The 15,000-nt window shown below is 44.1% G+C and overlaps 2 protein-coding genes across 4 annotated transcripts in view; both read left to right on the top strand.

Moving 5' to 3' along the window:
• The window catches only part of epc2 (enhancer of polycomb homolog 2 (Drosophila)), an 11,652-nt gene extending 218 nt beyond the window's left edge, over positions 1 to 11,434 (top strand). Inside the window, exons 1-14 of one of the 3 annotated variants that reach the window (XM_068736007.1) lie at positions 1 to 39; positions 368 to 527; positions 1,152 to 1,297; positions 6,199 to 6,405; positions 6,643 to 6,791; positions 6,931 to 7,057; positions 7,174 to 7,359; positions 7,482 to 7,565; positions 8,619 to 8,752; positions 8,841 to 9,151; positions 9,417 to 9,547; positions 9,687 to 9,855; positions 10,069 to 10,288; positions 10,683 to 11,434. The exon at positions 1 to 39 is cut by the window's left edge and continues 218 nt beyond it. In XM_068736007.1, coding sequence (XP_068592108.1) covers positions 1 to 39; positions 368 to 527; positions 1,152 to 1,297; positions 6,199 to 6,405; positions 6,643 to 6,791; positions 6,931 to 7,057; positions 7,174 to 7,359; positions 7,482 to 7,565; positions 8,619 to 8,752; positions 8,841 to 9,151; positions 9,417 to 9,547; positions 9,687 to 9,855; positions 10,069 to 10,288; positions 10,683 to 10,752 — 2,133 coding nt within the window. In that variant the 3' untranslated portion in view covers positions 10,753 to 11,434. Of the gene's footprint in view, positions 40 to 367; positions 528 to 1,151; positions 1,298 to 6,198; positions 6,406 to 6,642; positions 6,792 to 6,930; positions 7,058 to 7,170; positions 7,360 to 7,481; positions 7,566 to 8,618; positions 8,753 to 8,840; positions 9,152 to 9,416; positions 9,548 to 9,686; positions 9,856 to 10,068; positions 10,289 to 10,682 lie in introns of all 3 variants that reach the window. The other 2 variants (XM_068736015.1, XM_068736001.1) reach the window with 2 other exon arrangements.
• A 762-nt stretch (positions 11,435 to 12,196) lies between these two features.
• LOC137891407 (kinesin heavy chain-like) overlaps positions 12,197 to 15,000 on the top strand; it is a 20,576-nt gene continuing 17,772 nt past the window's right edge. The window contains exons 1-3 of the mRNA XM_068735989.1: positions 12,197 to 12,568; positions 14,616 to 14,703; positions 14,811 to 14,884. Of these exons, the coding sequence (XP_068592090.1) occupies positions 12,434 to 12,568; positions 14,616 to 14,703; positions 14,811 to 14,884 (297 nt within the window). The 5' untranslated portion in view covers positions 12,197 to 12,433. The remainder of the gene's footprint in view (positions 12,569 to 14,615; positions 14,704 to 14,810; positions 14,885 to 15,000) is intronic.

Raw genomic sequence — 15,000 nt, 5'->3', positions numbered from 1 at the left:
TTACAGATGCCCACCGGGATGGAGAAGGAAGAGGAGCTGGTACGTATATAGAGCGTTAGTGTGTAGCTGTGGCGGGAGTCATGTTTACTTTCTCTACGTTACTTACGTACAGTCTGCGCTATCAGCGTAGCGCCAACGAGGCGTGAACGCTCTCTGTGGCTGTGACGTTTACGTTCTTACGTAGTAGTCATGGTAACAGAGGACGCAGTGGCCGACCTAGCTGTTAGCTTTCCAGTGCTACTGTTAGCTTTAGCTTTAGTCCATGAGACACATGTACAGTTATCATATATATGTGTGTGTGTGTGTGTGTGTGTGTGTGTGTGTATGTTAGTATGTCTCACCTGTGTATCTCACCTGTGTGTCTCAGGAGCACCACCTGCAGAGGGCGATCTCAGCCCAGCAGGTGTTCAGGGAGAAGAAGGAGAACATGGTGATCCCTGTACCTGAAGCAGAGAGTAACGCCACGTACTACGACCGTCTGTACAAAGGAGATGTGAAGGTCCCCAAACAGCTCCTCCACATACAGCGTGAGTAATACACAACAATATACTACCTGTGATAGTACCTGTATACTACCTGTGATAGTACCTATATACTACCTGTGATAGTACCTGTATACTACCTGGTCTCAGGTGGATGATTCATTTGTTTGAGCCGATCCACTAGCAGACAGTAGAGGTGAAACGGATCACAAACCTCACGGTTCGGATCATTTTTGGGATCAGCAAAGAAGAGGGGAGGAGTCAAATATAACTTTGCTTTCCATTTATTAATTAAAGAAGTTCAAGAACACTTAAAGAAAGAACGTTGGGCTTCAGTCTTACATAAAATAAAACATTGAAGAATACTCAGTTCTGTTTAGTTAAAGTGTAACATGAGGTCTGTTGATGCTCTCGTCCTTTTGATCACCACTGAAATAAAGAAACAGACGGTGAGATAGTTTACACTGAAGTGAACTGTGAGGAAACTACTTGGTCTGTGTTTACTTACTGTCAGGTGATGTCATTCAAATACACACTAATGTTTACATTAAATAATGTTTACATTAAATAATGTTTACATAATGTTAAGAGTTAGGGTTAGGTTAGGGTTACATGTTAAGCCTCCATGTTGTGTTGAGGTCCATCAGTCTCATGTTTGTGGTCCTGCAGCTTTGTGTCTGGATCTGGAGCAGCCGGACTACGACATGGACTCAGAGGACGAGACGCTCATCAACAGGCTCAACAGAAAGATGGAGATCAAACCTCTGCAGTTTGAGACCATGGTGGACCGACTGGAGAAGGCCACAACACACCAGGTAAACCCGAACACACACACCTGGTAAACCCGAACGCACACACCAGGTAAACCCGGAAGCACACACCAGGTAAACCCGAACACACACACCAGGTAAACCCGAACACACACACACACACACACACACACACACACACACATACACACACACACACACACACACACACACACACACACACACACACACACACCAGGTAAACCCGAACGCACACACACACACCAGGTAAACCCGAACGCACACACACACACCAGGTAAACCCGAACGCACACACACACACCAGGTAAACCCGAACGCACACACACACACACACACACACCAGGTAAACCCGAACGCACACACACACACACACACACACACCAGGTAAACCCGAACGCACACACACACACCAGGTAAACCCGAACGCACACACACACACCAGGTAAACCCGAACGCACACACACCAGGTAAACCCGAACGCACACACACACACCAGGTAAACCCGAACGCACACACACACACACCAGGTAAACCCGAACGCACGCACACACACACACACACCAGGTAAACCCGAACACACACACACACACACACACACACACACACACACACACACACACACACACACACACACACCAGGTAAACCCGAACACACACACACACACACACACACACACACACACACACACACACCAGGTAAACCCGAACACGAACACACACACACCAGGTAAACCCGAACACACACACACACACCTGGTAAACCCGAACACACACACACACACACACACCTGGTAAACCCGAACACACACACACCTGGTAAACCCGAACACACACACACACACCAGGTAAACCCGAACACACACACACACACACACACACACACACACACACACACACACACACACACACACACACACACACACACACACACCAGGTACACCCGAACACACACACACACACACACACACACCAGGTAAACCCGAACACACACACACACACACACACACACACACCAGGTAAACCCGAACACACACACACACACACACACACACACACACACCAGGTAAACCCGAACACACACACACACACACACACACCAGGTAAACCCGAACACACACACACACACACACACCAGGTAAACCCGAACACACACACACACACACACCAGGTAAACCCGAACACACACACACACACACACCAGGTAAACCCGAACACACACACACACACACACACACACACACCAGGTAAACCCGAACACACACACACACACACATACCAGGTAAACCCGAACACACACACACACACACACCAGGTAAACCCGAACACACACACACACACACACCAGGTAAACCCGAACACACACACACACACACACACACACACACACACACACACACACCAGGTAAACCCGAACACACACACACACACACACACACACACACACACACACACACACACACACACACACACACACACACACCAGGTAAACCCGAACACACACACACACACACCAGGTAAACCCGAACACACACATACACACACACCAGGTAAACCCGAACACACACATACACACACACCAGGTAAACCCGAACACACACACACACACACACACACACACACACACACACACACACACACACACACACACACACACACACCAGGTAAACCCGAACACACACACACACACACACACACACCAGGTAAACCCGAACACACACACACACACACACACACACACACACACACACACACACACACACACCAGGTAAACCCGAACACACACACACACACACACCAGGTAAACCCGAACACACACACACACACACACACACACACACACACACACACACACACACACACACACACACACACACACACCAGGTAAACCCGAACACACACACACACACACACACCAGGTAAACCCGAACACACACACACACACACACACCAGGTAAACCCGAACACACACACACACACACCAGGTAAACCCGAACACACACACACACACACACACACACCAGGTAAACCCGAACACACACACACACACACACACACCAGGTAAACCCGAACACACACACACACACACACACACACACACACACACACACACACACACACACACACACACACACACACCAGGTAAACCCAAACACACACACACACACACACACACCAGGTAAACCCGAACACACACACCTGGGCCCCGTTCCTCGTACGTGGTTCAACTAAGTCGATCAAATGTCCTATTAGCCAGCTTAAATGAACCCGATGATTGAAGTTGGGCTATGTCCGTTTCTCGAAGGCTGATCCGCGCTCAAACGATCTCGTTAATTCGAACCAGACTTCAGTTATCAGGATAGTTGGCCGTGCCCGTTCTACTTCAGAAGGGGAAGCGTCGATCACCGAAACCATGATTTTCTAACAGTATGATGGCAAATAAAGTCAAAGACAGAGAGCAGGAGATAATCATGAACTCATATGAGGAGTTCAAGACCATAATCATGACAACATCTAACACCGCCACCACTGAGAGGGCTAGACAAGAAGCACGGCGAAATATCAGACGAGCTAAATACGTAAGTGTTGGGAACATGAATAGGATAATTTTAAGTGCCTCATCACCCCAATCAATCAGATTACATCTCTTTAAATGTGTCTGCTGGCAGTATTAATGGAATGCACCATCGAATGAGATCTTGCTAGCGAAAATAATTATCTCTGCGCTTATGTATCATGTACTATGTGTATATACATGTATGTGTATACTACCATATAGAAGTAGGAGTTTGAATGTGTGTGTGAATCTGTGTATGGGCGGATCAGTATGTTTGTATTCATAATCAGAAATTCAATCAATTGGAGCAGTGAAGATAAATTGTGTGATTCTCTGTATTCTTATCATGAGTCCATCTTAATCCTGTTCTACAGTCATGACATGCTATAGTGTACTAATAACACTGACATATCATCATGAGTGCTTTCAACCCAGCCATCAAGAGGACATGGGAGCAAGTAAACACTGAGCACAACAACATGACTCAGAATGGTGAGTCAATACAATATGTCCCACGGTGACGTAACGAACACATCCATAAGTTTCTTAAGCTCCAAATAAACTTTACCAACGGCACGCAGCGCCGACGATGTACAAAAATGTACAACTCTCAAAAAAGAGCGAGTCTCTGCATCCAGTCTGAGACGGTCGACGCTCGGCTGTGTGGTGTTCTCAACGTACGGCTCGAGAAGGTCTAGTGAATAAAGAACCGATGGTCCTCATATAGGAAGTCATCGTGATGTGATAACGGATCTTGGAGATCTCGAAGAACTCTCTCCCTATAAAACGCTAATCTAACTAATATCGCTCCTTCATCAATGGATCTCTGAGGAAGGGAGCTGACATTGTTTTCTGGGGGAGTGGCAAGCTTATCCTGCTAACTTAAGTTATCCAGCTAACTTAAGTTAGCCTGCGCTGGAGCAGGTTCAAGTTTATGGATGTGTTGCTATGGTGATTTTGCCAAACTTGCTTCGTGGAACCGAAAAGCCTGACTTATGTACCGTATTTTTCGGACTATAAGGCGCACCGGATTATAAGGCGCACTGTGAATTAACGTGTCTGTGTTCACACATAAACCGCACCGGATTATAAAGCGCATTAAGCAAAACAACACAGTCCGGTAAATCAAACTTTATTCAACTCAGTTGTAACAACAAATACCGGTACAGAAAAATACACTCACTTATCGATTCATTCCTCTTCCACAAATCCATCGAATTCTTCATCTTCAGTGTCTGAGTGAAACAGCTGTGCGATTTTGGCATCAAGAATGCCCGAATCCCTCTCGTCATTTTCCGAGTCAGTCTTGTTGCCGTTATCGGTACTTGGCTGTTCAGTGATGATTCCAGCTTTCGTGAAAGCTCGGACGACGGTTGCGACCGATGGTTACTTGTTGTGCTTATTGATCGATTTTGACTTTTAGTTTAGACATTACATTCCTGTTACGGGGCCGATCAGGTAGTGACACAGCGTACCGTAATGCTCCGAATATCCATTGAGCGGAGCGGCTTCGTTGCTTACCAAAGTCGTACTTACACATTTCGGCAGATTTTTGAGCGCATTGTACCACATAAAATTGATCAATAAGCACAACAAGTGACCATACATAAGGCGCGCTGGATTATAAGGCGCACTGTCAATTTTTGAGAAAATTTAAGGATTTTAAGTGCGCCTTATAGTCCGAAAAATACGGTAATCTTATCCCGAAAATGATCTGGCTAACTCAGTTAACCAGGTACGAGGAACGGGGCCCTGAACACACACACACACCAGGTAAACACTGAACACACACACCAGGTAAACCCGAACACACACACACCAGGTAAACACTGAACACACATACCAGGTAAACACTGAACACACACACCAGGTAAACACTGAACACACACACACCAGGTAAACCCGAACACACACACCAGGACATCAGACGTCTCCGTAGGTTTGATACCTCCGCTGGACACGCTGCTCACTAATCGTTACAATAACAGCTGCTAGTAAAGACAACAAGGTCAACACCTGTAATCAGTTATGTTGAATTAACCTGGTAGTCGATCGGTTATCAAGGCTGTTAGTGAGCTTACAGTAATCACGTGACCGGTGAAGAATCAGAGGACAGGTGAACCAATCAAGTAGTGAACGCGGGCGTCTACGTCATCGTTTCTAGTCCACGCTAGTCGGAGGTTTAACATCTCTGTCCTCGGTGCTCTGAAACGCTCAGTGAGAACGAAGCAAAACATATGAGTTTAAAATGGAAACATAGTCCTGTGGACATGGCCTCTGTTAAGTCTACTCTGGTCTTGTTGTCGGTTGGTCTCTGTGGTTCTGGTTCTGTCCTCAGCCGGTCTCTCTGTGGTTCTGGTTCTGTCCTCAGCCGGTCTCTCTGTCGGAGGCGAAGCTGCTGCTGAAGGAGGACGACTACCTGCTGAAGTCTGTGTACGATTACTGGGTGAGGAAGAGGAAGAACTGTGGTGCTCCGTCACTGATTCCTCACATCAAACAGGAGAGAAGAGACGGATCGACGAACAACAACGCCTACGTGGCCTTCAGACGCAGGACGGAGAAGATGCAGACCAGGAAGGTGAGTCCCCCTCTCGGTTCTCCATGTGGACTCTATTTAAACCTGCTGGATTCACAAACACATGCTGTTGATTTTTCTACTTACGGTTTTTGAATTTCATAAACATGAATGCTTTGCAAAGACATTAATATCCTCTAAGAATGTTACAGATCTTCTAACGGTACAGTTAAGTTCTACTGCAGCTGTCGTACTTTAATAACAACAACTCAGAGTTCATGAACAGATGATGTCTTTCAGAACCGTAAGAACGATGAAGCGTCCTACGAGAAGATGCTGAGGCTGAGGAGAGAGTTCAGTCGGACCGTCACCATCCTGGAGATGATCAAGAGGAGAGAGAAGTCCAAGAGAGAGCTGCTGCACCTCACTCTGGAGGTGGTGGAGAGGAGGTGAGGAGAGGAGGAGACACCTCACCCTGGAGGTGGTGGGGAGGGGACATCTCACCCTGGAGGTGGTGGTGAGGAGACACCTGAATTTAATTTTTTCTGAAGCTGTGGAGGTTTGAAGTCTGGTGTTTTGTGTGTTCAGGTGTCAGATGGAAGATTTCAGTGGAGAAACTCTCAGAGAGGTTTCACTCCCTCTGGTGGAGAAACCAGTTTACAGCGTCCCAGTTACTCTAAACAACAACAGACACAGAACGGACATCAAGATCAAGGTACGGAGTCTCCTTCATAGAACACAGGTTACCTTCTGTTGTTACATATTACTGTACATATGAATCCAGAGTCTTGGCTCCCTCAGATCTCATGTTCAGAGTCTATGTTTCAGAAGAAGCTGGTGTCTGACGAGCTTCCCTTTGATCTGATCCGACCGAAGAAGAACATGAGACGGGACAGATTCTGTCCTCCACAGAGACGACCCTGTCGACCGCCTGGTCCCTTCACAGTCAACAAGGCCAACATCAAACAGTACGACTTCCACAGCTCTGGAGAGGAGGACAGCCCTCCACCTCCACTGGTCAGCACCCACCATCACCATCTTCATGTCTTATTGTGAAATTATAAATCATTTGTAGAAAGGCATACTCTGTATAATATAGTAAAACAATATTATAATATAATCTGTTCATGTCTCTTCAGTCTCCTCCGTCTTCACCTGATGAAGAAAATAATCCTGATGGAGTTTATGTCTTCAGGAGAAAAGCTGGATGTCAATATCTCTCTGTGAGTTTTTCCTCTTGTTTTATGCTAGTGCTGCTGCTAGTGCTGCTACTAGTGCTACTACTAGTGCTGCTGCTAGTGCTACTACTAGTGCTACTACTAGTGCTGCTGCTAGTGCTACTACTAGTGCTGCTAGTGCTGCTACTAGTGCTACTACTAGTGCTGCTGCTAGTGCTACTACTAGTGCCGCTACTAGTGCTACTAGTGCTACTACTAGTGCTACTAGTGCTGCTGCTAGTGCTGCTGCTAGTGCTACTACTAGTGCTACTAGTGCTGATGCTAGTGCTGCTGCTAGTGCTACTACTAGTGCCGCTACTAGTGCCGCTGCTAGTACTACTACTAGTGCCGCTACTAGTGCTGCTACTAGTGCTACTACTAGTGCTGCTGCTAGTGCTACTACTAGTGCCGCTACTAGTGCTGCTACTAGTGCCGCTACTAGTGCTACTAGTGCTACTAGTGCTGATGCTAGTGCTGCTGCTAGTGCTGCTGCTAGTGCTGCTAGTGCTACTAGTGCCGCTACTAGTGCTGCTGCTAGTGCTACTAGTGCCGCTACTAGTGCTGCTAGTGCTACTACTAGTGCTGCTAGTGCTGCTGCTAGTGCTACTAGTGGTGCTGCTAGTGCTACTACTAGTGCTGCTAGTGCTGCTACTAGTGCTGTTACTAGTGCTGCTAGTGCTGCTGCTAGTGCTACTGGTGCTGGTGCTAGTGCTTCTAGTGCTGCTAGAGCTGTTGCTAGTGCTACTAGTGCTGCTACTAGTGCTGGTGCTAGTGCTACTAGTGCTGCTACTAGTGCTGCTAGTGCTACTAGTGCTGGTGCTAGTGCTGCTACTAGTGCTGCTAGTGCTACTAGTGCTGGTGCTAGTGCTACTAGTGCTGCTAGTGCTACTAGTGCTGGTGCTGCTGCTACTAGTGCTACTAGTGCTGTTGCTAGTGTTGCGGTTGTTGTTTTTGTTTTTAGTGAAACACTTGTAAACTCAGTGTAGTTGTTGTAAAATATGTAAAACACTTTAGAAGATAATAAACACTAACACTGTTTGTGTTGGTTTGTTTCTGCAGCCTGAGACGGAGCAGACGGGTGGAGACGATCATCCAGGGCTCCTCCCTCAGTGTCTCCGTCACTCTCTGGCTGAACTGATTCTGCCTCCTCATTGGACGGGACTGAGCCGCCGCAGGATAGGACGGGGGGGCAGGTAGCTCCCATCTACTGACCCCTCACTCTCATCACAGTCTTCATCAGTGAAGCTGAAGCCTTTTCTCTGTCTCTCTCTCTCTGATCAGGATCATCCTGGACCGAGCCTCCTCGGGTCTGGATCCAGTACTGAAGCTGCTGGACTCTTCATCACAACAAGTCTGCAGGACCAGAACCAGGACCAGTAATGACCTTGTAACACTGGCGCAGAACCCCCCCCCGACCTCAGGAACCACTGGCCCCTGTCTGACTGAAGTCCTGAGCAACATTCAGACCCTGAGGAGGTTCTGCTTCAGACCCAGACCGGTTCAGGGCCAGAGGGTGGGCGGCAGAAGGACCACAGAGTCTTCTATGGAGGACCACAGAGTCACCTGTTGTCATTCACCTAGCAATAACTCAGGTGAGCTTTGAGGCCGGTTCTGATCATTAGTTTCATCTCTGTCAGCAGCAGATCTTGGAGCTGAGAGGACAGCAGACTTTTACTGAACCACAACAGTTTGAACAGTTAGGGTCTGAAAGTCAAGTCCAAGTGTCCAATTTAGATGAAATATTTGACTTTTTAATTTGTCACATCATGGTTCAGCTCTGTTCCTCATGTGGACCCGCTGCTACATGTGTCAGTTAGTTATGTATATGCATATATATGTCTTCTCTCTGTGTACCAGCAGGGGGCATCACAGAGGAGCAGTACCACAGTCATCAGCAGCAGCTGATCCAGATGCAGAAACGACAGCTGGAACAGCTGCAACTACAGAACACTGCTTTATATAGACACACATCACTATGTGGAGCACAGGTAACATATATATTTAATATATTAACATATAACAACACTGCTTTATATAGACACACATCACTGTGTTGAGCATGGGTAATATACTTTTTATTTGGTGGTCTGGTTCTCTGAGTAACACCCGGTCCTGGTCTTTTTCTAGTCCACCAGGTCCAGTGAGTCCCGTTCAAAGACTGTGGACTCGGCCAGCGCTCAGTTCGCAGCCTCGGCTGTGATCAGCTCTCCTCTTCCTCCTCTTATTCCTCCTCGTGGTCACAACAGTGAGAACAAACCCTACAAGTCCAGCATCAACGGAGTCCTTCATTCTTCAGGTGAGCCACCTCACCTGTCTGAGTCTCGCTGGGTGAACCAATGCTCATGAGAACTTTATTAATAAGAGTCTTTAAGGACAAAAGGTAACAATGTATTGAATCAAAGAGGTCCATAAGAGATGAACCGAACCTTCTGTAAAAGAAGTATCTATTTTAAATGTATACGATGATATTAATATAGATATCATATCATTTATATAAACTCCTCCTCAGGTCCCTCCAGGCCTCCGTACTCTTCCTCCTCGTCTGTCAGCAGGTTGGGGCTTTCAGCTCGGGGGTCTCTCTCCTCTTCCTCTCAGTCTCTTCCTAACCAGAGGAACCAGGTGAGAGCCCCCCCCCACAGTGCTCGACCCTCCGCCCCCCCAACGTCTGCCTTAAAGCTCGCCACCGTCGCTGCCAGCCTCGACCGAGTGCCCAAAGTCTCCACCGCCAGGTAAACATCTCCTACACCTGTCCATGTGAACTCCTACACACACCTGTACTACGCACACCTTGTACTATGGGGTACGATGGGGTGACCGTGGCTAAGTGGAGAGCAGGGCCGCCTTTCAATCACAAAATTGGCGGTTTGATCCCCGGCTCCTGCTCTACTAGTCTCATGTCAATGTGTCCTTGAGCAAGACACTTAACCCCAAAAATTGCTCCCAGAACCAGGACCAGGACATCTGGTCCTGGACGTCTGGTCCTGGGACTGGAAATCTGGTTCTATCAGGATCACTGTTATAGAATCTGCAATGTTTTAAATATACCGGCCCGCCGTCCCGGCTGGTAAAGATCTTTTTAGAGGAAGTGATGTCATCACTGACGATTTACTGTTTTTATCTTAGAGATCCTCACGAGTCGGAGAGACCTGTGAACGGACTGTCAGAGACCAACCTGCTCATGGAGGTCACATAACATCACATTATATCATCACCTCCTCCTCCTATCAGCTCCTCCTCCTTCTCCTCTTCCTCCCATTAGCTCCTCCTCAGTGACCGGTGAATGTGACCTCCAGAAGAAGAAATGTCAGAATCAGAACATTTTATCAAGTGTGGATAATATTCTAATTATTATTATTATTATTATTGTTATTATTGTACAGTTTGTAAATGTCTTTGATGTGAAATAGTTTTTGTTTATTTCATCAGTTTATTTTCTAAAGCACATTATCATGTGATTACAGAATCATCTGATTGGTTCACAGGAAGCCTTGTTTGTGTATCCATGATGAGTCTGTATCTTGGCTCTGATTGGTCCATGATGAGTCTGTATCTTGGCTCTGATTGGTCTATGATGACTTATATTATTTATTTCTCATGTTTACATTTTGTATTTCTTTAAAATCAGAACGTGAGTCTTGATTTATTTAATTTTTTCCTGATTTAAAGATTTAAATGTTTGTGTGACGTCTGGATCGACTTGATGTTTTTTAAATGTTTGTTAAAGAATCTCTTCATGGCCTTCTGATCATTTGAGCCACATTAAAATAAACAATATGCACAAAGTTTTTTATATTTTTAAACTTGTTTCTATGACGTCATCAGTCTGAATCATGTAAAGAAGTTTGTTTCTCCTTAAAATGCTGAGAAATAAAAATCCATCGACAGACTAACTTTCTGTTGGTTTTATTTTTCTTGCCATCAGTAAAAACAAGACAACTTGAGATTACGTGTTTTAACACATTGAGCCTCATTCAATAATAGGGTTTCGTTTTAGTTAGGGTGGGTTAGTTAGGGTTAGTTCGTTTTAGTTAGGGTGGGTTAGTTAAGGATAGTTAGGGTTAGGGTGAGATAGTAACTATCGAACTAACCAAAACTAACTAACCGACTAGTTAGTCGGTTAGTTAGTTTTGGTTAGTTAGATAGTTAGGGCTGGTTAGTTAGGGTTAGTCTTTGTTAGTGAATCAGAATCCCTCTAAAGTGAGTCTTTGTCATCAACACCAACATGTTTGATCATGAAGTCCATGAGAAAGAGAATAGCAGAGCAGAAGTAACCAGAATCAGGTCCAGAACCAGGACCAAGACCCGGACCAACTGATCCGATTAGAGACTCACAAACATGAGTGGGACACGTCCAATAAATGAGGGTGAAGACTACAGAGTCATTTATTTAATTATTGTGTTCATTCATAATGTTGATCATTCTGTCAGATGACAACATAGGTTCCACTAATGAGTATTTTCTATATATATATATATATATATATATATATATATATATATATATATATATATATATATATATATATTACAGTATATATTATATATTTATTTATCAGTTAATCTCTGTAAAAACAGTGAGGACTCCATGTCCCAGAATGCCCTGCGGCTCGGTGGTCCAGGGTTGGACCTGTTTGATGTTCATCAGCATCCTGAAGGAGAGACGGTGATCACCGGGAATCTGGTTCTTTAACTGCGGGACTCTGTCGGTTTCCTGTCCAGTAGATGACGAGTTTTTCGGGTCCGATGTTTTAAAACCGTGTGTAGCTGAACTGAAACTTCCGTTTCTCCCGGTTTGTCTCTGGTTTCAACCGTGAGCATCTCGTGTCTCCTGTCTACCGGCGGCTCGTGAGTCTCCGTCTGTTTACCGGCTCGTGATGGAGGACGCGGTGGAGTGCGGTGTGTGCGGTGTGAAGGTGATGTGTCGCTTCAGACCTCTGAACGATGCGGAGCGGACCAGAGGAGATAAATACATCCCGAAATTTAACGGAGAGGACACGGTGGTAGTGACGGTGAGTCTGTTGTAACACGCCCTCCGTGAGTCGGTGAGCAGCAACAATAGAAACACAATAGACACCGAGACTCGCTAATCTCAATGTTTTTATTCCATCAGCAACAATAGAAACACAATAGACACCGAGACTCGTTTTATCACAATGTTTTTATTCCATCTGCAACAATAGAAACACAATAGACACCTAGACTCGTTCATCACAATGTTTTTATTCCATCTGCAACAATAGAAACACAATAGACTCGTTTCATCTCAATGTTTTTATTCCATCAGCAACAATAGAAACACAATAGACACCGAGACTCGTTCATCACAATGTTTTTATTCCATTCGCAACAATAGAAACACAATAGAAACCGAGACTCGTTTCATCACAATGTTTTTAGTCCATCCGCAACAATAGAAACACAATAGACTCGTTTCATCTCAATGTTTTTATTCCATCTGCAACAATAGAAACACAATAGACACCGAGACTCATTCATCACAATGTTTTTATTCCATCCGCAACAATAGAAACACAATAGAAACCGAGACTTGTTTCATCACAATGTTTTTATTCCATCTGCAACAATAGAAACACAATAGACACCGAGACTAGTTCATCACAATGTTTTTGTAAGTGTCAAGTGTGTATAAATAAAGAAACAGGGATGATCAGGGGAGTGTCTGGAAGAAAACTGTCCTGGGGATGACAGAGTCAGTGGGGGTCCCGGGCTTTGTTTATGAGCCCGACTGACGACGGGAAGAAACTGTACATGTGGCGTGAGGTCTTGGTCCTGATGGACCTCAGCCTCCTGCTAGATGGTAGGAACACAAACAGTTTATGTCCAGGGTGAGAGGGGTCGGCTACAATCTTAACACTCAATCGAAACATTAACTGGACTAACTGGGTTCACTTGACTAACTGGATTACTGGACTAAATGCGTTAACTGGACTAAATGCGTTAACTGGACTAACTGGATTACTGGACTAAATGGGTTAACTGGACTGACTAGATTAACTGGATCAATTTCACTAATTTGACTAACTGGACTAACTTGATCAACTAGACTGACTGGACTAACTGGATTAACTGGACTAACCCTGGATTAACTGGACTAATCCTAACCCTGGATTAACTGGACTAACCCTAACCCTGGATTGTTGAAAGGAGAGTAACTCTGAAATATAATCTGGAGCCTTAAACGTAATCAATAAAATGTAAAATAATCAGCTGTATTGTTTGTTTAAGGATCTCCTGAAGAACTTCTCAAATGTGAATGAGAATAAACAGAATGTCTTTGGTTTGACTGGTTTAAAGATGATATTAATATGTGTATATACACATATTAATATCATCTTTAAACCAGTCAATATATATATATATATATATATATATATATATATATATATGTACATATACATATTACTACTTTTATCCTACCATAATGCAGATAGTAGAAATAAAAGCAGATATTACTCCTCTGACATATAGATATTCGGTGAATGTTGTTCTGACAGAAGCTAAATAAACAGATAAATATAAACAGTTAAATATTAATATTATATTATCAGTTTAACAAAGATTAAAACTGTTTAAATACCAGAATAAAGGACACAGGTACAAATACACTGAGAATATTATTAGTAATTATGAAATAAATAAAATAATTTGGCAGTTTCTTTATTTACAGATAATCAAACATTATGCAGTAAAAGACAGATCTCTTCCACCAAATATGATTTATGTCTTATAATAATATTTATTATAAAGTATCAGCTCTCTTTATATGTCAGACTGACAGATACAATATCTGCTTCCTGCTCCTCAGAGGATAAACCCTTTGTGTTTTAATGACTTTATGACGTTCAAATGTTATTAAATAAAGAAATTAAAAAGCAGATGATTGGTTATTAACCCTTTAAACTTGGTGCCCAACTTTGAGGCTTCTTTACAGTAGAAAATATATCATGTAACAATATAGTTCATCAGTATTTTGAGCGTCATGTTCTCTGTAAACTCACTGACTTTTATTTTGACGGTGTGTTTCCTGTGTTTCAGGGGAAGCCGTACGTTTTCGATAAAGTTCTTCCTCCGAACACCGAACAGGTTCAGGTCTACGACACCTGCGCCAGACAGATCGTTAAAGGTCAGTTCACCTGGTTATCAAGCCTTTATATATCTATACTATAGTATATGTGTATATATGTATATATACATATATATACATATATACACACTGTGTGTGTGTTTCAGATGTGCTGGGAGGATACAACGGGACCATCTTTGCTTACGGTCAGACGGCATCAGGAAAGACTCACACCATGGAGGTCAGTCTGATATTGATATATCAATATATTGATATATATATATATATATTTATATATATAAATATAATATATTTAAAACATTCTCAGGTCTGTGTTTTGTATATTATTTTATGTTA

The sequence above is a fragment of the Cebidichthys violaceus genome, unplaced genomic scaffold, assembly GCF_023349555.1.
Source record: "Cebidichthys violaceus isolate CVI_PGR_0920_01 unplaced genomic scaffold, fCebVio1.0.p SCAF_11, whole genome shotgun sequence".
Classification (NCBI taxonomy): domain Eukaryota; kingdom Metazoa; phylum Chordata; class Actinopteri; order Perciformes; family Stichaeidae; genus Cebidichthys; species Cebidichthys violaceus.
The sequence above is the reverse complement of the archived record's forward strand: the minus strand, read 5'-3'. Positions and strand labels throughout refer to the sequence as shown.